The following is a 24,246-nucleotide window of genomic DNA, read 5'->3' as shown; positions in this document are numbered from 1 at the left end:
TTGAATAGCCGATAGTTTGAATTCTCTTTCTTTCTCTCTAATTCGGGTCAACCTTTTACAATGAGTGAATCCAGTCTCTGTCTCTGTCTCTGTCTCTCTCTCTCTCTCTCTCTCTCTCTCTCTCTCTCTCTCTCTCTCTCTCTCTCTCTCTCTCTCTTTCTCTCTCTCTCTCTGCCAGGAGGATGTTCCCCACCATCCGCGTGTCATTTTCTGGAGTGGATCCCGAGGCCAAGTACATAGTCCTGATGGACATTGTCCCGGTGGACAACAAGAGGTATCGTTATGCCTACCATCGGTCCTCGTGGCTCGTGGCCGGCAAGGCTGACCCTCCTCTACCAGCCAGGTTGGTAACTTTGGACTTCTTACAGATCAAAGAGATTAATCCTTCTGATTTATGTGAAATTTAGGGAAGTTTTTTTTAACCACCGGGCTCTGACTTGAGAGATTTCCAAGCCAGGACAGCACAGGACTGAACTGAAAACTTGTCAGTTAGTATTCAAGAAAAGTGAAGTTTGTGCATAGAAAAAACATTGCCTTTAATTTTATCTCTCAAAATTAATTCCAGGTATTCGTGAAATTTGAGTTTGAATTCTTTTTTAGAAATGTGACCTTTTTGACATATAAGTATAATATTGCTGATAGGGTGCTGAGTAAGAATATATAAATGCACTGCTATTTGCCCTTGAATCTTCATGTGTATACTATAGTTATGACATTTTAAGCCTTTTCTTAGTAGTGATTATATCTGCATACACCTAGTATCATTTGGGTAAAACCAGTTGTTTCTGAGCCGTGCAAGTGCCACAAGTTTTAGGTAAGGACAACAATTTCTTCCCCCTCCACAATTTTGATGGTTAAACATAATTCAATAAGTTAATATTCTTTTACATTAAACTCAGCTAATATATAGGAGATGATGCAGCTTGTTTTCTTGGTTGCCTTTGCTGATTACGTTGTTAAAAATTCCTGTGAACCTTTCTCATGAGCATTTTCCTCAGAGGCGTATTCAGGAGGAGCAGCAGAATAACCAGAGTTACAGTCTGTTGCTGTAGCAACTCCTGTTACTATACAGGACATTGCATACGCTGACTCCACTGTTTTGAATAAGAAACTGCATGTTTCCTGACTGATCTTTGGTATTTGACTGAAAGTTAGATCACAGCCAAACATGTATTTCAAGAATCAGACTTAAAATCCTTGCAGGTGTGGCTGGTAAGCATCCAGTCCACAGCCACAGACACCACGGACTCAGTGGGGTGCTGGACGCAGTCCTGAAGGAGCCTCTGCTTCACTACTGGGCTGGCAGCCTGTTTGAAGCACCAGAAAACAGATAACAGCACTCTTTGGCCCTCTGTTCTTAAAACAGGCGAGGAAAACTGCCTTCCAAGGCTTCCAAATCAGCATATTGAACAATTAGGACTAAGAAATACTTGCAAATGGCATTTTGTTCATCTAAAGTAAAAAGCAATACTTCATAACAGATATTAAAATTAATAGAATTGGTGTTTTCTATTATTTACTTCTGAAAAGTCAATTCAGTTAAAAACTTTTTTTTTTCTTTTGAGACAGGGTCTTATGTAGTTCAGGCTGTCCTCAAACTCATGGTCCTCCTGCTGCAGCATCTGGCTGATTGCATTATGACTGGCTCACAAATGCTCAGTTTCTAATTTATTTTTAACATGGATCTCAAGGAGAAAGGAGAATTGGGGGGGATCAGATATGAATTTGAGCAGACTTCTAACCATTTTTTTTTCCGAGCACACATTCGTTTTTGCTTTCTCTAGCCTTTCTTTTCGTTAGTCGTTTATTTATCCCTCATTTTCTTCCTCTCTGAAGGTATGGCCAAATGCTGGAGGCCAGCGGTACTTCATAAATATGACATGCTTGTTTATGCTTCTAATCTGTTCTGGTTAGAGAAAGAAAAGCGTCAACCAGTGTGCTATCTTAGCTGAAGCTTGTGTAAGCTATTGCTGGAATTTTAGGTCGGGAGGAGGGGGGTGAGGGAAGGGGAGGTTCCTGTAAGTTGTTCCATGTATCCCAGTTTGGCTTATTTAAACTAATATTAGATAAAACTATGAAATGGAGACATTTCAGATAATTCATGGAAATTCCTGGCTGTTGTTACTATTATGGAAGATAGTTTTCCAGATTTCCCACCTCCATAGAGGAAGGAACCTGGGAAATTGGAATGCTTGAGCTGAGAGTAGAAGGTCAGTTTCTAAGAGACTTCTATGTCTAAGATGCCTTAGACATAAGAAATCACTGAAGCCAGTGATTTCTAATCAGGAAGCACAATACTTGATAATATTATCTGGTAGTTGTAACAGGCACAGCATTATTCATGACCAAAAGTAATGCTACACTTCCATACCACTACTGTAACTTATACTTAAATAAGTTCATATCTATGCTAATGTGATTACATATAGTGAATATGATAAAAGAGGAATGTGTCATCAATTTCTAGATCTTTTAGTAAATTGGAATTCTAGGAGAGAAGGGCAATGTGAGGCTGAGCAATAAAATAACAGTATTTTTAAAATTATACCTTTGGAGAGATAAACCTTGACATGCTGTTGTATTCAAACTATCAAAGACTACTCTTATTTACCAGATAATCATGACACCTGTGGGGGAAGTCAATGCAAGAAGCAGAGTCCACTGTGGATGGGGTGGGACCCCTGGTCCCATCAGTCAGTCTCACTGTGCCTCATTTCCGACTGTTTCATTTATTTCACCAAGGGGACAGATTCTTCCCATTCTTAGTCTTTCTGTATGGCAGACCGTGACACAGACTTCTCATTCTCTACCCAAATATTGCCAGTAATGTTTGCTCTATGACCTTTTCCCCGCACAACTATTCACAAATTCCAGCTCCAAGGATGGTATGTAAAACTTACATATAAATAAGCTGACACATTGGGTAAAGGAATTTGTCAGGGCTGCTGATATAGCTCCTGATGCAACATGAGCTTAGCATGCATCAAGCCCAGGGGTCAATTCCCAACACACAAACAACAACAAAAGAACAAAATAGGAGAAAGAAAAAGAAAAAAAAAGACGAAAGGGGAAAATGTAATTTGTCTTATGAAAAAGAGGATGTCGCCTTCCTTCTCAGTCTTCTGCCATCTCGCTTCGATTTTGAAAAATTTTGTGAGGCAGAGAGCAGTGTTCAAATGTACACTGTACACAGTGCTGTAGCTGGTGTGGCAGTGGGGATGAAGGGACAGCTAGTCTTTCTTCTACAGTGGGTGTTTATTCCTTCCACACAGCAGCTAATCAATAAACGATAGATTTTCTTTGGCAAAGCTTTTTATTGTCTAAGTTTCTTTTATAAATGAGTCAATTAAATAGCCAGAGGTTCATTCAGATAGTTAAAACTCTCCTTTAGCAGTGCATAACCAGATAGCTATGAAGCTGTGTGGTGGAGTTTAGAGTAGGCAGGGCAGTAAGCTCTCAGCTCTTATCTGTACACTAGAAAACATTTGCTGTGTCTTATACTGAAAACGCAACAGTCTTGTATTAGTAAATTAAACGAAGTCACTTTTGAATTTAAATGAGTTGATTCTCTAAAATTATTTCCTCATTTAACTTGCTTCTTTTTCATTGCTCTACAGTAATGCCTATATAGAAACGTACTCATTGCTGTAACAAGTCTTTTAAATCCTCTAATAGTAAGATCCCATATTTGATAAATGTAGACCAGTAGACTGGAAGAAAAAAAAAAAGACAGAAACAATTCATCCCTAAAAAATCGCTTGCTCAGCAGATAATAGAAATGTATTCATTACTTCTAAGGTCTCTGGGACATGAAGAAGTTTGTTAGATGCTTTGGAGTTATCTTAGTGTTGCTATTTTTATAAATTCAAGGTACATAGGACAAATGAAATGTGCCGCTTACATGACATCTCTGTGTTCCTTTAGAATCAAAACATTTAGAATAAGGGCACCATTTTGTTGTGTTTTGATCCAGGATCCCACTATGCAGTCCAGGCTAGTTTCAAACTCTTAATCCTACCTCAGCCTTCCAAGTGCTGAGATGACAGATGCATGTGCCAATATGCTTAGTTCAAGAGGGAGTCTTAAAGCACACCTCAATAAAGCTCTCCAATTCTCTTCTTAGACTCTATGTGCATCCAGACTCCCCCTTTACTGGCGAGCAGCTCCTCAAACAGATGGTGTCTTTTGAAAAGGTGAAACTCACCAACAACGAACTCGATCAACATGGCCATGTAAGTACAGAGCCTTGCATCTGCAGGTTCCTCTAGAAGCAATGGACACGTTATATTAAATATCCTTTCTCTCCTCCCTCTACCTTTCCCTCTCCCAATTTTCCAAACTTCCTGCTATCCATCTAGGAGTCATTGTTTGAGAACACTCACGTTCTCCAGGGAACCTTGACTGCTTTTGTTAAAGCCATTCATGCAGATGCCATGTTGTACTGTTTGTACAAAGAGGTCTGGGACCTTCTGTGCCAAGGATCTCCTAATATGTTTGCAAACACTACATTTTCTAACAAGACAAAGGAAATGTGAGTTTAGGGAGGCCATCAAGCATATTTTTGTGTTAAGCATCTTACGGATAAAAAAGTAGGACTAAGACTTCCTGTGGGAGCCTCCTAAGTGCATTCTGCAGAGCGCATCACTCTGCACCTGCAGCAGAGTGGAGAGGACCTCATTTCCAAAGAATCCTGCAAAGCTTTGGCTCACGTTTGTAGCTGTACAGACCCGCTAAAGCCTCTAGAGCATTTGTTAAAGGCAACCCTAAACCTAGGGCAAACTCTGACCCAGTTAATCTTGCCTTTGGCATTCACATGTCTTCTTGGGAAAACAGCAGGGCTATCGAGAGCCAGGAGGAAAACGCCTGCCCACAGGTGTGTCTCTCAGAGGACGTGCTTGAGAGGGAGTTCAGAGCCCTGTGACTGCTAAGGTTCTAGATGAGGCGGTCTGGCACCCCACGTGACACTGCTCTGCACCAAATAAATACACCAAATTGTAGAATAAAGTTGTTCTCTTTTCTCCCTAAAAGGAACCCAGAGTCTGTGTGTGTCCCTGCATGCTCTGCCATTACTCTTTTCTTCCAGGAAAAGTTTTTGTTTTGGCTGTACTGGTTGCAGCGGGCGGTTGTCTGCCCTTTGGGCGAGGTGCACAAGTGTGAAGACAGACAACATTTGCAATTAGAAACAGAGCAGAGGACATGCTGCTCACCTGTCATTTCTCCAGGGGAGGTGGAGCCAGGAGGAGGCAACCTGGTCCCAGTAACACACCCAAACCAAATCCTTGTCTCAATAAGCAAACCAAACCAAACCAAATTTTATTTGATGTAGGTAAAGACTTCACTGTAAGATGGAAAAAAGTGTTATTGGTTGTTGGACCAAGAGAAAATATAGCTCGGAGCTTCTATCAGTGTTCGATAGAGCAAATAACCATTGATAAAAGGCCCCTTGCCATTTGCTACCTTCCTTGTCAGGCATTGTCTTTGATGTGATTGAATGTACCTGTTCCTATGTGTGCCTGTGTAGGTGTGTGTGTGTGTGTGTGTGTGTGTGTGTGTGTGTGTGCGCGCACATGTGTACACATGTGCGTGCCCTTGTGTTCACATTTGTCTGTAGGTGTGTGTGCCTGTGCCATGCATGCCAAGGACAGAGGTGGGCGGGCATCCGGTTTCTTCCTTTACCTCTGTTCACCTTATTATGTTAAGACAGGATCTCTCCTCCAATCAAAGCTTGATGTCTCAGTCAGACTAATGGGCAAGTGAGCTCCTTAGATCCTCCTCTCCCTGTTCCCTAGTGCTGGGGTTGTAGGTATATACAGCTGTGCCAAGCTTTGGCGCGGATGCTGGGGATTAGAACTTAGGACCTTCTGCTTTTAGGACAAGCACTCTTACTCAGTAGGCCACTGCCCAAGCACCTATAATTCAATGCTCTTGAATAGAATAGATGTAAAATTCTCTTAGATTTTATGTGCGAAACTCAAGGCAGACGCGCATGCTTCTTTTGAAGATATTGTTTCTCTGTTTTTGTTTTCATGGTTGGAAAGCACATGATTTCCTTCATAGTTTCTTTCCTTGGATAATGATTATAGTTATATAGTAATATATAACTATCTTATCATTTTACTAAATAAGGTTCTTGTGACTTTAAGGCTTAGTTTTTCTTGGATCTGTGAAATACGGAGGAAAATAAGTGAGAGAGTTCTAGAGACGGCTTCAGAGAGTTCAACGGAACCTAGAACTAAACAAATGACTTGAGTTGGTGTCCCTATCATGTGCCCCCAGGAAACCTTCTTGGCTTACTACAGTCACATCAGGCTGACCGCGTATCTTGTGGGTAGCATTGGAGAGACATTGGAAATGGGTTAAGGAGCTTCTGTTGTTTCCCCTTTTGGAAAGGTAATAGCCTTTTCAGTGCTGGCCTATTTTGCCCTTCAAGAAAAACAGGCGATGCTTCCACTCAGTGGGTTTTTTTTTTTTTTTTTTTTTTTGTCAGGTTAAGATTTATGAACTATCTGAGGTATTCTTTGTAGGTCAGTCATCCGTCTTATTTAATGTGATTCAAATTAAAATATTTTAGATTCCAACTGGAATTTTTGCAGAGAGAAAGTACAATTAAAAAGAAAATTCTGTTGCATTTTCTACATATAAAAGTTCTAGAATTCTTTAGGATTCTTCAGAAAAAATCTTTAGACTTCAATGGTAGATTATTTACCCAGAATTTAAATGATTTATTTTAGCATCAGTTTCAAGGGTTTTGAGATCTAGCCCAATTGCGTGTCAGTTAGATGTTGTCAATACTTCAGTTGTCGGTGGCTGCTTATATTTACTCTAGCCTCAAAACTTGTCTGATTTAATATTCCCCTTTGTCACTAGAATCTGAATGTCATCAGAAATTGAGTAAGAACGGTCCTTAGGTAATATATTATTTATCCAGCTTCATGGGATCAGATTGATGAACTTTCTCTCTTTAAATTTATTTTTAATTTATGTGCATTGATGTTTTATCTGTGGGAGGGTGTCGGATCCCCTGGAACTGGATTTATAGACAGTTGTTAGCTACCGTGTGGATGCTTGGAACTGAACCTAGGCCCTCTGGAAGAGCAACCAGTGCTCCTTATCCAGTCCCAAAGGTCCCCCCTCCCCTCCCCTCCCCATCCCTCCCTCCTTTCCTCTCTCTCTCTCTCTCTCTCTCTCTCTCTCTCTCTCTCTCTCTCTCTCTCTCTCCTCTCTCTCTCTCCCCCCCTTCCTTCCCTCCCCCCCCCACACAAATACTCTTGAGTCTCTGACAGGAACATCACTGTTCCCAGGAAGGTATGTTCTCAGGACAGCCGAGTGTGCATTTCTGATGGCTCTCAGCTCTGTGGGGTCTGGAGGAGCGTCAGCAGACCTTGGAGTCTGAGCCAGCCTGGAGCTTAGGTGTATGAGGGGTGTTATTTAAATTGAAGGATTTTGTTTTTGTTTGTTTGTTTGCTTTTTTTGATCTCAGTTCAATATGTGTACATGTGGGTGAGTGGGAATGTTATTTGAATGCTCTTATCTTCTCAGTTGAACATATAAGGAATTCTGAAAGACATTTTATATTAGGAGACAAATATTTGCCTTTATTACTTCAAGCTGAATGCAGGTCTATGATCAAGTCTCATTGTTTTGGACTCCTTGGAGGAAGTACATTATACAGAAAAATGAGGTTCTTTTTCAAAACTTATTTTAATACATTTGAAGATCTCTTTCTCCTTAGTTGTTCTTATTCTGGTTTGAGACTAGAAAGTGTAGCAGGTACAAAGTTCAATCCTATTTAATAACTCGAGCTTGATTTACAAGTCAGAGAGATTGGCAGAGAGACACTGACTATATGAACATTGTTTCTAAGGTGTTCTGGAAATAGTAAAGCCATGGCCCAAGTCACTTAATAAAACGGGACACTATTGACATATAATTTCCTCTATATTATGAGTGCTATGTAGGTTACTGGTAATATTGAATGCAAGTATTATGTGAATAGTTAGTAGGTTAAATCATTTAGGGAATAAGCCAAGGGGAAAAATATGTATGTTCAGCATAGGCACAATATTTTTGATCTAAGGTTGTTATTTTATTTGATTTACTTTTCTGTTTTTTGTTTTGTTCTGTTTGTTTGTTTGCTTGGGACAGAGTTTCCTCCATGTATCCCTGATTGTCCTGGAACACATTATGTAGATCAGGGTCGTCTTGAAATTGAACTCACAGAGATCCACCTATTTCTGCCTTTGCCTCCTGAGAGCTGGGATTAAAGGCATGTACCACCATGCCTGGCCCTGTTTAAGGTTGTTTAAATCCACAGGGGCATCACCCAAAGATGCATATATCTGCCACATATCAGTTATCCGCAGTATCTAGTGGAGTTTGTAAACACACTCAGCAGCAACTTTCCTTCCTTCACCACATCCATCCACGTTAGTCAAGAAACCAAGGGGGCCCTCAGTCACCATGTCAACATAGCAAACACCTATTGGCCCCAAAGTACCATTTATGAGGTGCTTCCTGAGGCCAGGGGATTTATTTGCAAGGTGTTTAAGGAGAGGATACAGCCAAACTTCCAATTCCAGAAAAGTTAGAGAGGTTTTGTACATTTAAGTAGCTGTCAGTGGAGACACATGGGAAACATTTTATACCTAAAAATGAGTTTTGTTTTGTCAAATGTGGTAGCTCAGGCCTGTAATCCTAGCATTCAAGAGGCAGAGGCAAGAAAGTTGCCAAGGTTTCAGGACCTGCCTGGGGTACAAAGTGAAGCCCTGCCTGGAAAAAAACAGGTCAGTGAGCAAACAAGTACTAACAGGTTTTGTTGCTCATTTTGTACAGTGGCAAAATAGTTATACACTCATTATAGGATAAATGAAAATGCTATTTCTCAGCTGCCCTTTTAACCAAGATATGTTTACCATCGCTATGAACTTGCAACTTTGGTAGCTGCAGCATAGAAGATGGCCATGACATTGGTAAAGTTTAGTTTTACAACTGGAAGTTGGGGTCAAAGAAATTGTCATTTTTCTTTTTCAAAAAGTAGTTCCCATTTTTGAACACTTCCTATTTTTGTGTGCCTTACAGGGTTACAGTCTTTTTTTAAAAATTTATTTATTTATCTATTTATTATGTATACAATATCCTATCTGTGTGTATGACTGAAGGCCAGAAGAGAGCAGCAGACCCCATTACAGATGGTTGTGAGCCACCATGTGGTTGCTGGGAATTGAACTCAGGACCTTTGGAATAGGAGGTAATGCTCTTAACCTCTGAGCCATCTCTCCAGCCCCTCAGGGCTATAGTCTTTAGTGATGGTTGAGATGGTTCAGTGGTTAAGGAACACTTGCTTCTCTGTCTTGAGAATCTGAGTTCAGTCCCCAGCACCTGTCAGGCAGTTCTCAAATACCTGTAGCTACAGCCAAAAAGGATCTAATGCCCTCTTCTGGCCTGCATGGGTACCTATACAAATTCATGAACACACGAATAATAAAAAAAAATTCAAAGTTACATTCCTCTATCCTCACCATGGCCCTGTGAAGTTAGTACCATATTTGCTTTTGAGGCTGCCTAGGTTGGAGAGATTCTCTCACTTGGCCTACAAAAGAGCCATGAAGTGGAAGTTTTGAACTTTTAATCCATGCCTGTTTAATATAAAACTGTATTTCTAAATCATTTTACTTTTTTCCTCTGTAAATTACAGTCTGGCCTACAAAATATTGTTTTTTTTTTTTATTTAGAAAATGTAAACATGCATTTTATGGTCTGAATAGACCAAAAACCAAAAAATTTTAAAAACTTATTATTATTTTAATTCATTTGTGCTATGTGTTTGAGTGTTTTGCCAGCATGTATATGCACCATGTGCATACTGCAAGAGCAACAAGAGCTCTTAGCACTGAGGCATCTCTCCAGATCTTCAAGTGCATTTATTTATTTATTTATTCTCTCTCTCTCTCTCTCTCTCTCTCTCTCTCTCTCTCTGTGTGTGTGTGTGTGTGTGTGTGTGTGTGTGTGTGTGTGTGTGTCTGTGTGTATGTGTGTGCATTCATGCCACAGAGCACGTATAAAGCTCAGAAGAAAGCTTCCAGTAGTCTGTTCTCTCCTTCCGTCATGTAGCTCCCAGGAATCAAATCCAATTCATCAGACTTGGAGGCAAGCATCTTTGTTCACTGAGACATTTCATTGGCCCAAGGGTTGATTTTGAAAAATTAATAAAACTTGGTCTGAGGAGATGGGTCAGTTGGTAACATGCCTGCCACGTAAGCATGAGGGCCTCTGGATCCTCTGCACCAACACAAAAGACAGGTTTCAGCAATGGCTGCTGTAGGGTGGAGCCCGCTGGATCCTGGAGCTCACTGGCCAGTCTTTTAGTCAGTGTACTCCAGGTTCAGTGAGAGACGCTGTCTAGAGGAAGAGACTGAGGAAAACACCCAATGTTCAACCTGGCCTCCACATGCATGAACGCATGTGTCCTCATGCAGGAACACCCGGAGAAACACACAGACACACACAGACACAGACACACACACACACACACACACACACACACACACACACACACTCAATCTAATACATGCAGCATGCCTCCAATGCCTTCTCTCCTGTCTCCATCCTCTTAGAAGATGGGCTCCTGTGATTTGTGGTTGTTTTGGTAAAATGTTCACCTCTCTGACTCTCTAATTGTATGAGGATGACTTGACAGAAGGGAAAGGGTTGGTCCTACTCCTAGAATTGAACTTGAAGTTGTAGATGGATGGGTTAAGGATGTGAAACTCAGGACTTCCCATCTCTTCACTGTAGATCATTCTGAACTCAATGCATAAGTACCAGCCACGGGTGCACATCATAAAGAAGAAAGACCACACGGCCTCCCTGCTCAATCTGAAGTCTGAAGAATTCAGAACATTCATCTTTCCAGAGACAGTGTTCACAGCAGTCACTGCCTACCAGAACCAGCTGGTGAGTGGGCCTTTCGCAGTTCACCTCCTGCACAAGGGGTTTCCCGGTACTCAAAACGGAAGTTTCTTTGGAGAGAGCTATTGAACGTCAGCATCATAGCATCAGGTATTGAGGGACCATGTATTGCATCAGCTTATCTTCTAAGACCTGTGTTCTGTAGTACGGGCTGTCTGGTAGCTGAGCCCTAACCTGAATCCATCCCAGTGTACCTTCTGCAGGGAGCTCCCTGGTACTGGTTCCTCCTCCTGCAGACGCATGCTCTTTTTGTTTTCCTAACAGAAGCAAACCTTGTAGACAGCTGCCCAAATTACTAACACTTGAGGAATTTTGTGAGACTAGCTTAGCTACAACTGAGGATAGGGAAAATGGTTGTGAATGGCTCTTTAAATAATAAGCTTCAGTTGGATATTTCATTGACGTCAAGATATCCAGCTCACAACATCAGGTCCTCTCTTCTACTCTCTGTCAGACACCATATTTCCAACTGGACTATCATGCATGAGATTTAGTCTTAGTAAATATTTATTGTTGTCCCAATAAAGCTGAGTGCTGTTAGGCACTTGCTCAAACATTTTATTCTTTCATGGTCAGCAGAATGCTGACAGGTTTGTAGCAATACTGAAGCTGAATGGTATGGCCAGGAAGCTGAGGAGAAGGAAGAGTGAGAAACTTTTCTGCAGGAAAAAATCCAACCAACCAACCAAACAAACAAACAAATAAACAAACAACAAAGCAGGAAGTAGGATTCCCCTGAGTGCACTTAGTAAAAGGTCTTCTACCTTTAGTTTAATTGACAATGAGTCTGTTCAGAGTTCTTCATTTTGCTTTTGTTTGATTAGCTATAAGTAGCTAGGTGCTTGCCTTCCTCTTGTCATGCTGTGGTGTAGGTTTGGAATGGAAAACAATCATACTGCCTGCTGGCTGAGAATCCAGCATACATGGATAGGCAGAGGAGATCCAGAGACTCTGGGGAGTCAGGAGAAAGCTGAAAGCACAGGTAGTCCTATGCAAATAAGAAAGTGGGAAGGGGGCTGAGTTCCAGAGGGCCTGAGTTCCATTCCCAGCAGCCACATGGTGGTGCATAGCCATTGAAACTGGAATCTGATGCGCTCTTCTGGTATAAAGATGTGCGTGTAGACAGAGCACTCACATACATAAAAGAAACATAAATCTTAAAGAAAAAGAAGTAGGGACAGACAGAAGACGTATTTAAGAATGGCCAGAGTGGGTGGAGAAGGCTCGTGTTCATTTCACAGCTATGGCTGCCATTTCCCTGGCTTGTAAGCTGGGGCTAAGAACTAACCAGACTGTATTTGGAGACTGCAGTGCACCGCGGATGGGACAATGTGTACCAACATGCCTTGGGACCTGCAGGACTGCTCAGCAGTGCCAAGAGTGCTTAGCCACACTTGGACTTTAAAATGTCAGCGGTTGTGCATGGAGACGGCTCAACAGGTAGAGGCACTTGTGACCGCTTACCTGAGGCAGATCCCTGGAAAACACACACACACACACACACACACACACACACACACACACACACATGCACGTGCACACGCATGCACGTGCACATACACGTTTAAATAAATAAATGAAATTAAAATTTGTTGGCATATCTGCTAAGATAAATCAATGCACAGTTGTTACATAAATTACCTTATTATATAAACAGTGCCATCTCTTTGTTCTCCAAAATGATAGCACAAAAGAAGAGACTTTCAGAGACTATCCAAGTAAAACTTTGTGAATAAAGTCCACAACATCCCAAAGCCCTGAAGATCTTGATCTTTGAAGCCACATCCGCACTTTGTGGAAAGCACGTGGAACATGGGTCTCACAGGTTCCGAGAAATATTAAGCTCATTTCCACTAAGTGAATGTGTAACTTTATGATACAATACTAGATGTATAACACTTTTAAGAACCTTGTTGATGTTTGGGGATGAAATAAAATCGTCGTGTGGAAACTTCAATGCTGCTCTCAGGATTCCCTTTTAAGAGGGACAAAGTTAGAAAGAGTAAATTACAACTTTTATTTTTTAAACAGAAATGCAATGAACTAGAACCAATATGGAGGGACGTTTCCATGCGCAATACCTTAGATTTATTTTGATAGGCGAAGGAGACATCCTAAAAAGACCACCAGCAGGCCTTCTGCCACAGCGCATAGCTTACATAAAGGGGGCTAGACTTTGGGTGCTTGCTATTGTACAAAGTGCCACTTAAAGGATTGATTTTATCTAATCTTTGCAGGACTATTATTAAATCAGATAAACAGTAGTTTATGATGCAGTACGCAGCGGGGGAAACTGAGGTGACTTGCTGTGCCCATCATGGATCTGAAGCAAGGCAGTTATTATAGTCCTTGATCTCTGAACTGAGTGTCAGAGGGGCAGAACGCCTTTTTCTCTCAGCTTCTGATTCTGGTGGACTCTTAGACATCTTTCCCAGAGGGTTTTAAGTTATTGTTCCTCCCTCATCACACACACACACACACACTGTTTATTGGCTGTGTGGGACTATGCTCACACAGGATATTGGTGAGTATCATGTGAGGGTTACTATCCTCAACAAGAGGGCCAAGTGTAAGCTAGGCTCACTGTAGCAAAGATATTTGATAGTCTCACGGAATTATTTTTTCACTAACCTATTTACTCAGAAAAACTTCAGTGTCAGAAGGAAAGTCTTATAAGCAAATGGTTAAATGAATGGCATGCACTCTCCAGCCAGGTTTTATAATCAACTGTTACCAAGCTTGCTTCATTCTGTCCGCTCCTTTTCCCCCTGCCTGTACTGTTCTGCCAATCCAAACTAAGATGCTAGTCTCATCGACTGAAGCTGACTCTGTCCAGCAAGCACGGTCCCACTGTGAGGATATTATTGTTGTGACCATATTGTCTTTAAGACAGCCCAGAAGATCTATTAGAAGTATTCCTTCATTCGATGTCAGGTCATCTAAATTTTAGTGTTGACCCATAGTGCCCATTGTGATTTTGTTTCTTCCCCTCTTGTACTAAGCTCCAACTAAGATTCATTGTCTAGGCTGGTTATTTTAATTTAGAAAAATCCTTCTACATTTTTCTCAATAATCTTGTTTAATTCTGACATTAAGCCCTGATGGGAGTCCGGTGAGTATCATTTTGTAGATAATGAAACTGAAGTTGCAAGTGGTTAGGACACTCACTCATGGCTACATATTTGATAAGTGCCAGGCCTGTCAAGAAGGTTTGACCTTCTGGGTCCTAACTCCTCCGTCTAAGTTGAATTGCAAGCAATAAAGTAATCACTTCCAAGGCCAATAGCTTGAAAGCTGAATTTGAAAATGTTACTATATCAAAATAAGCTAAAATGGTAACTAATGCAGATTCTGACATTCATTATTCCTCTCGCTAATGTTTATTTTTCTAATTGAAAGAACAAGTGGGTTCAAAATTTAGTCCCAAGAACCCATCAATCTTTGATTGCATCATAAAGTCTAAAGATTAATAGGATTAGTAGGCCATTTCACCATGGAATAACCCACAATAGAAGCATCTTTCTCCTTAGACCCCTGGGTTTATTTCTGTAATCCACTTTCAATGCCATCCTTAGCATAAAACCATCCATAGATGTGGCTTAATATAGGAGGGCCATTTGCAAAACTGGCTGATAGATTTCCTTCAGCAAATAAAGCTGACCCAGGTCTCTTTAGAAATCAGTTCAGGAACTGCCATTTTCAGTGGGTGGTGTGCTGTCTTCTCCCTACCTCACCTCCAGGGCTCCTGGAGTCAGCTGCTTTTTCAATGTCACACTGCGTGTACTAATTTACCTACAGTAAACACACAAAAATAAATATGATACAAAGGAAATACATACTATGCATAGCATCAACAAAATGTTTTCTAAGATGAGAAGGGGGAGGGATTAAAAAGTTTCCACTTGGACCCATTTCCCTCTGTCTTAAACTTTGATATGACTATTATTTTTATGTCTGATAAATTCAAGTCAAAGTTTCTGAAAGTGTGTGTGTGTGTGTGTGTGTGTGTGTGTATATGTGTGTGTGTGTGTGTGTGTGTGTGTGAAACCTTCTTACTTATTGACACCGGTACTTTTATTTAAAATTAATGAAAATGGGACCTTTTCACCCATTTCTTCTTCTGCTTTTTGCAAGGGGATGATTGCATTTCTTTACATTATTAGATAAATGCTAAATACATTATACTTTCAACAAACTATTTTATAATTTAAGATTTAAAGGTCATGCATTGTTTTTGAGCTGGCAGATCATTGCTGTGGAGTTGAAGTGTAGGTCAGGTTTCATTTCTAAATGCCTTTGGTCAGACCTCCTCCTGATAATTGGAGAAATGGTCTCCAAGGGCCAATTTTACCTTATGGCTGGGACCCCAGCTGGATTCCTAGTCCAGTGTTGTGACAGCGGATAAGAATAACAGCCGCCATAAAGTTGTCTTTCCATGCACTGCTGGTGGCGTCACAAATCTGCCCTCTAATTGTGAATACACTTATTTACAGATAATAGCAATGGTAAAATTAATGAATTTTCTGGTTTCCCATGCATTACTCTCTGTCATTGCAATCATAGCAAAAACATGCGTCTTTGCATGTACATGAACATACGCATGGCAGGATTTCTGTAGTATGCATGTGCTATTATGTAGTATGTAGTGCTATTCTTATTTGTCAATACGTTCTCTTCACCAAGTGAAGAATCTTGCTGCTTTTAAAAGCTGATTCAGGGGAGTAGAGAGATGGCTCCTTGATCCAAAGCAGAGGATTGGGCTTTGGTTCCCAGAAATGACATCTGGCATTTTTCCACCAGAGGATCAGATGCCTACGTCTGCCTCCTGCAGGCTCTTGCACACATGTAGTAAACATCAGCCCACATAGACACATACATATACACACAATAAAAGTAAATCTTAAAATAATTGAGTGATAATAAGATCTGTGTCTCTGGTTTAACAGGGCAGCAGCTTTGCAGGCTGTGGACTTCCTGTGCGGAGTTTGTGCGAGTAGGTCCAGGTGGTTAGCCGCTTCCTCTCATCCATTCTCACAGCCACTCGTTTCGTTATCCTCAGTTCTACAAAGGGATGTCTGATGTGGGACTCCCCTCTGTAGGCTGCGATTACCACTAATGAATAAGAAACTGCTTTGGACCTATAGTAGGACAGAACTTAGCTAGGCAGGGAACTAAGCTGAATGCTGGGAGGAAGAAGGGTGAAATCAGAGAGAAGCCAGAAATGGACGCCAGAACTTTAGCCAGTAAGCCACAGCTACATGGTCATACACAGATTAATTAGGAATGGGTTAAATTAATATGTAAGAGTTAGCCAGTAAGAAGCTAGAGATAATGGGCCAGGCAGTGATTTAGTTAATACAGTTTCTGTGTGGTTATTTCGGGGTCTGGATGGCCCGGAAATGAACAAGCAGTTAAATGGCTACTAATGTCTGAACTTTTTATGATTTGCTGTTACTTAGAAAATAAAAATTTTATTATTTAAAATTATTTTGCAGTTAGATATGATGGTACAAACTTTTAGACTCAACACTCAGGAGGCAGAGGCAGTCTCTGTGAGACTGAGGTCAACTTGGTCTACATAGTGATTTCTAGGATAGCAAGGAGTATGTAGAGAGATTCTGTCTCAAAAAACCAACACACACACACACACACATACACACACACTCATTTACATATGTGTATGAATATATGTATGCATGTATGTATGTATGTGGTTGTATGTGTGTGTGTGCGTGTGTTGTTTAATCTTGAAATAAGAAAGTGAAATTAAAGCCGGGTGGTGGTGGTGCACACCTTTAATCCCAGCACTTAGGAGGCTGAGGCTGGCGGATCTCTCTGAGTTCGAGGCCAGTCTGGTCTACAAAAGTGAGTTCCAGGACAGACTCCAAAACTACAGAGAGACTCTGTCATGAAAAACCATAAAAAAAAACCCAAAGCAAATAGAATGTTTTTAAGCATTCTAGGTTAACACACAGTTTAACATAATTTGCAGAACCATTAAATCACAATTTAGTGGTTTGTCCTTAGCATAAAGCTCAACAGTCCTGTCTGGAACTACTGCTGTGGTTGTCTGCTGGGTCTGGAGGTGAGCTGAGCCACATAAGCTATAAAGGGAACTACAATCTCTGTGCTGCTATATTCACTGGAGGTAATATAACCACAACCCCAGATTCACCCAGCTTTTTTTCTCCTCTAATGCTCAAAATCAGTGATTTCCCCCCCTGGATTTAGTCAAACTCATCCATAGAGAAAGTAAACATCAGGTGATTGTCTTGGGTTCCTTTCTAATTATCGTTCTAAATTAAATCATCATTGTACTTTATTAGTAGGCCTAGATATACAGAGGACCATGCCCTATTGCAGTTTTTCTGAAGCTTGAAATTATATGAAGATGTGGAGAAGAAAGGCTATCATTGATACCAGTGAATGGCATAAAAAGGAAAGTTTAAAACATTTTGTGGTAGATAATTATAATAATGAATGATAATTCTAAGAAATAACGAAACTCATGCTGTATTTAGTTCCTTTCCAGGCACAATGTTATAACAACAACAACAACAATAATAATAATAATAATAATAATAATAATAATAATAATAATGATGTTAGGTCATGGACACATTCATTGGTATACATTTCTCACTCGTATCAGGGCAATGGAGGATTTTAACCCCACTCAAAGCCACTGAGCTTTAAACTTTGAAAATATGAAAACCAATTACAAATTTTTCAAAATCCTTTCCAGGACAAAGCAACCATCATAATGTAAACACTTCTTTCTGTCACATAGTTTATCTGCAACCAAATAGAGCTGGCTGTGGTTCACAGCGAAGAGAAATGGCTCCAAGAACTTCTGATGTTGCCCTCCACGTTAGACACAGCATCTGCCATTATCTCCAGACAATTTTAACTACCAGCAAATCCAGTCACTTTTCAGTTTTAGAATACGTTACTGAGAGCAAGATCTGCCTTTGTTGTTTGGGCGCACAGTTAAAATTTTCATTTGGGTTTGAGTTGCCCTTAGTGTCACCACCTTGCAATGGACCCACATCACCCACCACCCAGGGCTCCTCACGGTGTATCTCTGCACTTGCTCCATGGGGTTTCAGGCCCTGTCAAGGCAGAGAGCAGGTGTTCTCCACCCGCCCTTACCCTGCACCAAAGCAACGGATCCTCATTACATAGGTACTGGCTAATGATTGCCCAAACATTTCAGGAGCCCTAAGACAGTTTAACATTATAGAGTATTTTACATTACAGTTGCTGAGCAGAAAGAACATCTTTCCCCTTAAAGACTGAAATCTTGCTAGGACTTAGAATCTTAGGGCATTTTGGTTGTGTGGACTTAAAGTATTTTTTATGATTTATATTGAATAAACAATATTATTCTTCTTGAAAGCTGACATTCAGAAACAAGTTCAAGTCTGAAACAAATGACTGAACAGACTGGTCTTCAGGAGAGGCAGCCATGCATGAGAAGAGATTCTCATCCTGAAGTGTTGGATGTGCACACTGCAGAAGCCACCTGAGGCCTTGGAGGACTCGGCTCTGTGCACATTTTATTATTATTTTTCGTCGTAAATAGATCTTACTGTCTATCATGGTTCCATCCCTGTCTAGCAATATCTATAATTTTGCTGAAAAGGAACCTCGTTATCATTTCGCTGCTCTGCAGGGGAGGTTCTGAGTGAGCAGATACCCCCAGGGCTCTAAGTCACAGGCTCTTCCTGGGGCCTGCCAGTGCTGCAGATAGAGAAGAGGGTCCACCTGTGTGATGGGGAGCACCCTAAGGGAGGTGAAAGCTTCTCGGCAGCCTTGCAAACACAATTCACATCGAGAATATTTTCAAAAGGAAGTGGCGTCTTTCCTTATAGTGACAAGAGAAACTCGAAGCATTGAACTTTGGATACAGTCTGATCAGTTTTTTTTCCAAAGTAGTATTTGTTGTAAAGCTCTGTTTTATATATAAATAATATACTTACTTTTAATAAATTTTATAGTTATCATGTAAAATTCTGTTTTAATTGTTTTCTCTTTAGTGTGAAGCAGAGGACATTCCACACCTATGGCTCCTTTTTCCCTGCTCAGAGTATTTTGTGTGTCTCCCTCCAAAGATGAACTTGTATCCCAAGTTTGATGTTACAAGCTAAGACCCTCTTGAAAGGGTTCCCTGTTAGTAATTCAGCTAGGAACAGGCTGTACTTGGGTCCTGGAGCTCCTTGTGACTCACTGTGACTGTTTGCCAGATGAGGGCATACCTTGTTCATTGGTGAGGTTCCTTTTAGTGCTAACAGAAATCTATTCCGGTCTGTTCTCATCAGGCCTTCCTCGGTTTTTGCTTCACAGCCTGAAGTATTTTTCCTCAGAGGTGTGGCAAACAGGGTCTAATGGGTCTCTCTGTGTTAACAGTAACACTACAAGATTTATAAATTCCGAAATGTAAACACTTAACGTTGGAGACTGATTCTTACTAGAAAGTCATTGTTTCTAGATAAGCATAGTTATGTAAGTGACATTGAACAGAAGGCTGACAAAGTAACTGTTTCCATTCTAAATTAGGCGAACGGAAAGGATAATGGTAATAAACTTATACTTTGAAGGCTTCATATCCTGCATTTATATAAAACACGTCAATATCAGCACAGTGTTGAACATGGGCTATTATTAGCCTTCCAATCTTCTTATCTATTACAGTATATAGTCACCTGCTCAAAAAGTTATTTCATGCTTCCAAGTCAGAATGAGATGGTGTCTTTGCTTCCATTCTTACCTCCCCCAACAGCACACACAGTCTGCACAACTCTCCCATCTAGGTAGTTCCCATGCCCCAGTTGGTCCTAGCCTTTCCCTAGCACTTTAAATCCTTCACGATCTAGTTTCATGTCTAGTCTTGCCTGCAAGGCCACCAAACCTTGGCTCTCTCAGTCATGACCCCAGTACACCTGTGGACTTGTCCCTCACCCAACCCCAAACTTCTCCTGATGCTTACAGGATCACTGGGGTTTATGGGAAATGAAAAAAAAACTATTTCTGATTTTGTCTCGTTGACCTCTGAAATGAGATCGTTTTGTACCCATTTTTTCCTTCCTAGATAACCAAGCTGAAAATAGACAGCAATCCGTTTGCCAAAGGATTCCGGGACTCTTCCAGGCTCACTGACATTGAGAGGTAATGAGAAATTTCTGTTTGTTCTTTTGTCCAGATAAGATAAAAGAGTGGGTCGTAAGAACAGGTGCCTCTTAACGCCCACGAAGCACGGTTTTACAGCATGCAGTTTCCATTGTCTCTGCACCTTTCCTTCTCCAACCATAAGTCCTGTCATTGTACAGCTCCTCCATCTCGAGAGTGCCTGCTGCAGGATCTCTCAAATGATTCCCCAGAAAAGAGGTTTATTTGATATGGACCGTGTCTTCCACTGTGAAACATTGGGTTTTCTGTGATCAGAAAGTGGGTCCTAGTTACAATCGAACACTGTCTTACTGAGCGCCACTTTGAGGGACTTTATAGCCATTTTCCTTCAGAAGGGGATGTGCTTGGTAACACAAAGAACTCAGGGATGATTTGCAATTTTGAACAAAGGGAATGCCATTTAATTTGAGGCCACACAATTTTATCCGTAAAGTGGGTTGCTATCTTTAATCGGAGAAATAAATATCAAGTCTGAGGACCTGGAAGCATACAAGAAGCAGACAAGAAGCAGCCGTGCATGTGACACTTACCCCCTCCACAGTGACAGCTGTTTGTTGTCATTGGACACCACGGAGTGATGGAGATCCATAGCTACTAGCATGTTATGAATGCTGAAATGTATTTTTTTTTTTTTTGGTTTTTCGAGACAGGGTTTCCCTGTAGTTTCTAGAGCCTGTCCTGGAACTAGCTCTTGTAGACCAGGCTGGCCTCGAACTCAGAGATCCGCCTGCCTCTGCCTCCCGAGTGCTGGGATTAAAGGCGTGCGCCACCACCGCCCGGCTCTGAAATGTATTTTTTCGAGAAGATTTTGACCCAATTGATTATCTACACTCTTTACACACAGTAAATTTCTATCCTTCATCTTCATACTAGGTCTGACATGTTTGCTAATGGGCGGAACACCGCATAGCTACCAGCCCCCTTACTTACTGTATCTTAATATTTTTGTGCGACTCTCCTGTCAACTGCCACACATTTCTGCTTTTTGTTTTATTGTTTACCACATGGGCATATCTGACCTTGACACCTCTGTCCAATCTGTCTTGGCAACTCAAATGAAAAGTTAATTGTGCTTTATCAACTTGTGTCTGATTCTTCTGAAACCTGCCAAAGTGGCAGAGCACCGAGTGGTTGGCATACTTGGAGGGAATGGATGTAGAGGCTGCGTAGGGAGCCGGAGAGGTTGAGTTATAAAAGAAAGACTAATTGCTGGAGAGTCTGACTACTGGTTGGAGTGGTGCTGTCAGCAATAAACCTTAGGCCACTGAAGGGACATCTATTGCCCGAGTCTCAAAAAGCAGGTTGGTTGGAGAATTGTGGATGGTGGCATTTATAAAAGTGCACATAAACCCCAAGGGCAGAAATGTTTCTGAGTCTCTCATCTTAGAGTAGCCTTGAGTCTAACCCTTTAGACCCTGTCTGAGTAACTCTGAACGCTCTCTGTGAGCTGATCTTAGAGTAAAAATAGGCCTGGAGTTGCCCCATGCTCAGGAGATAGGAGCCCAGCCTGGCTGCCCTTTAGAACAACAGATTTGATAATGCATGTGGCCACATTTTCCACTTATTGAATAAGCGCTCTGATGTGGGAGCACTCGCTTGCTTGTGAAGCTAAGTGGCTTGCGATGGTCCTAAGGCCAAGAGAGCGCTCTGATGTGACTAGCTGAAAGTTTGCAAGATGACCTAAGTGGTGTGAAACTGGCCAAGGTTTTGGATTTCATTTCCAGGTATTTAAGTCTGAATTTTTCCTAAATAGCCTTTGGGGATGGGACAAATCAGATCAATTGATCTTTAGAGACCTAAAGAAATTAAATTAGTCTGGAGTCAGTTACTGCACTAAACCATGTAGTAATTGAATTGTTCCTTGTAACTGATTGAAAACAGCCCTATCTGTATCAATTCTGGGAGCTTTTCTTCATGAGAGATCTGAGGGGAAACACATTTTTTTATAACACGATGACAGACGCTGCATTTTTCTAACCTAACTGAATATGATGTAATAAATATGTGACTTTAATGATTTCAAGTTTCCTGTTCTAGATTTATAACTTACTGTGGAGGACAGCCGCCCCCAAATACTGTCAGCATGGGACATGTGCTCTTGGACTTTAACGTGGCCTTTTCGTAACTACCAGCGCTGGGTGCTTCTTGAGGCCTCATGGTTGTTCTGGGTCTGGGTTTGGCGGGGTCTGTGTCGCTGGATGTGTCCTTTCTGCCCTTCATGTGCAGCCTCCCTGTGCAGGGTCAGCGTCCTGAGTTGTAAAGCAAACTCATGTCCTTATCAGGAGTGGAAGCACACTACAAAGCCCAAAGGGATGACTCCACAGAAATGAATTTTTAACCATTTAGACCAGGGAAAGCATTGTTGCTGGTTCTATGTATTAAGGAGCCTAGGACAGCCTCTAGCCTGCTGTGTTCTCCATCCCTCCCCACTTTTAGGGGGGCTTCATACAGACTTCTGAGGAAGGGAAGATAACTTAGGATATTTTCTTCAAAAGTCAGTGCTTTTGTTAGTCCTGCTCCTTGGACAAAGAATTACTGCTCAACTGCTGAACAAAAAACCAAAGAATGTTGACCAGGAAGGAAGAAGCATAAAAACAACAACAGACTTTGGTGCCTGTGTGTTCCCCTGGGTTCTTTTTTCTGAGGACACCAGTTACCAGATGCTATTTTTAACCACTTTCCCTCTAGATATATTTACCTTATAATTTTTAAATTAGTCTTGTTTTTTTTCATTTTCCACCACAATTTTAGTTACTTATGGTTTTTATTTTGTTCCCATTTTAAACAATGACAGGAAAAAATGTATTTCTTTAAATGTATTATTGATTATGTATATAGGATAAGTAGCCAGTAGTAAAAATACTGGGTGAAAACATGTGGTTTTATTTATTTTTCTACTATAATGCTATTTTTTAATGTCAATTTTACTGGGGAAAGAACTTAAGCTTTCAATAACAGGAAATGATTTAATAAACTTTATTGTCACATGATTTAGAAAACAGTGTTCAAATATATAAAATTAAAAATACTATTTTAATCATTTTTAAGCATGATACGCTGTGACATTAAGTAGATTCATAACGTCATGCAGCCAGCACCTCTATCCTTTTCCAGAATGTTCTCAGTATCACAAAGAAATGGTATGCTCAGTCCCCATTCCCCTTTCTTTCTCCTGGCCTGATCGATTTTAGTTTCTGTCTGTGTGATTCTGACTAGTTAATTATCTCCTATAATGAGTGGACACATGTCCTCAAATATATTTAACACACAGCCAAGTTTTCCAAGAAAGCTCATTTAGGCATTAAAACAAAGGAAGAAGGAAAGAAAGATTGTCTGTCCATATATTTGTATTCTGTCAAAAATGGTGGTCACCGTTTCATTTTTGCTAAGATGATGGTCTAAATAAAATTCTCTTTTAGGAATTGCCTATCTGTTTCTGGAGGTCTATTTTTGTTCTTTTGCATTGTCTGTCTCCTATCAACCTATGAAAGCCATTTATGCATCATGAGTACTTTGACAAAAGCCTTTAAGGAAGAATGGGTTTGTTTTAGCTCTCCATTCAAGGTATTGTTTATCATGGCAGGAATCAAGACAGCTACTGGGAAACAGTGTTTTGAAAAACCAAAAGAAGTTTATAATATTCATTAGATATTAAAATATTTTAGGTTATTGGATTAAATAAAATATATTTTATTGCTTCTTTATGCAGCCACTGAACTATTGGAGAATTACATATGTGGCTAGCATTTTATTCCACTAGAAAATACTGTAATAAGGAGTTTTTATGAGACAGTGTGCTGTGATAAGTACAATTTTAATTTAGAAACCAGACTGTTCTTGTTTATTAAAATGATCAAATTCCCCATATCATTCCATCACTGTAGTGAACAAAGGTTAGTTTAATAAATTCTAATGTTTGTTGATTTCCACTTATATTGCTTCACAGTCTTTACAAGAGATGATAATTTTTATCTTTTATAGTTACATATTTAAAGCAACTTCTTTCTCTTTGACAAGGACTAAAGCATATTGCCGAAAAACACAATCTCTGACATTCTTCTCTTTTCTTCTCTCTGTCCTTTGTAGTGC

At 40.6% G+C, this 24,246-nt stretch overlaps 1 protein-coding gene across 1 annotated transcript in view; it reads left to right on the top strand.

Moving 5' to 3' along the window:
• Positions 1-24,246, top strand: part of Tbx20 (T-box transcription factor 20) — a 55,702-nt gene that overhangs the window by 4,534 nt on the left and 26,922 nt on the right. Inside the window, exons 3-6 of the mRNA XM_038323226.1 lie at positions 179-343; positions 4,124-4,232; positions 10,795-10,953; positions 20,060-20,136. Coding sequence (XP_038179154.1) covers positions 179-343; positions 4,124-4,232; positions 10,795-10,953; positions 20,060-20,136 — 510 coding nt within the window. The remainder of the gene's footprint in view (positions 1-178; positions 344-4,123; positions 4,233-10,794; positions 10,954-20,059; positions 20,137-24,246) is intronic.

The sequence above is a fragment of the Arvicola amphibius genome, chromosome 3, assembly GCF_903992535.2.
Source record: "Arvicola amphibius chromosome 3, mArvAmp1.2, whole genome shotgun sequence".
Taxonomy (NCBI): domain Eukaryota; kingdom Metazoa; phylum Chordata; class Mammalia; order Rodentia; family Cricetidae; genus Arvicola; species Arvicola amphibius.
The sequence above is the reverse complement of the archived record's forward strand: the minus strand, read 5'-3'. Positions and strand labels throughout refer to the sequence as shown.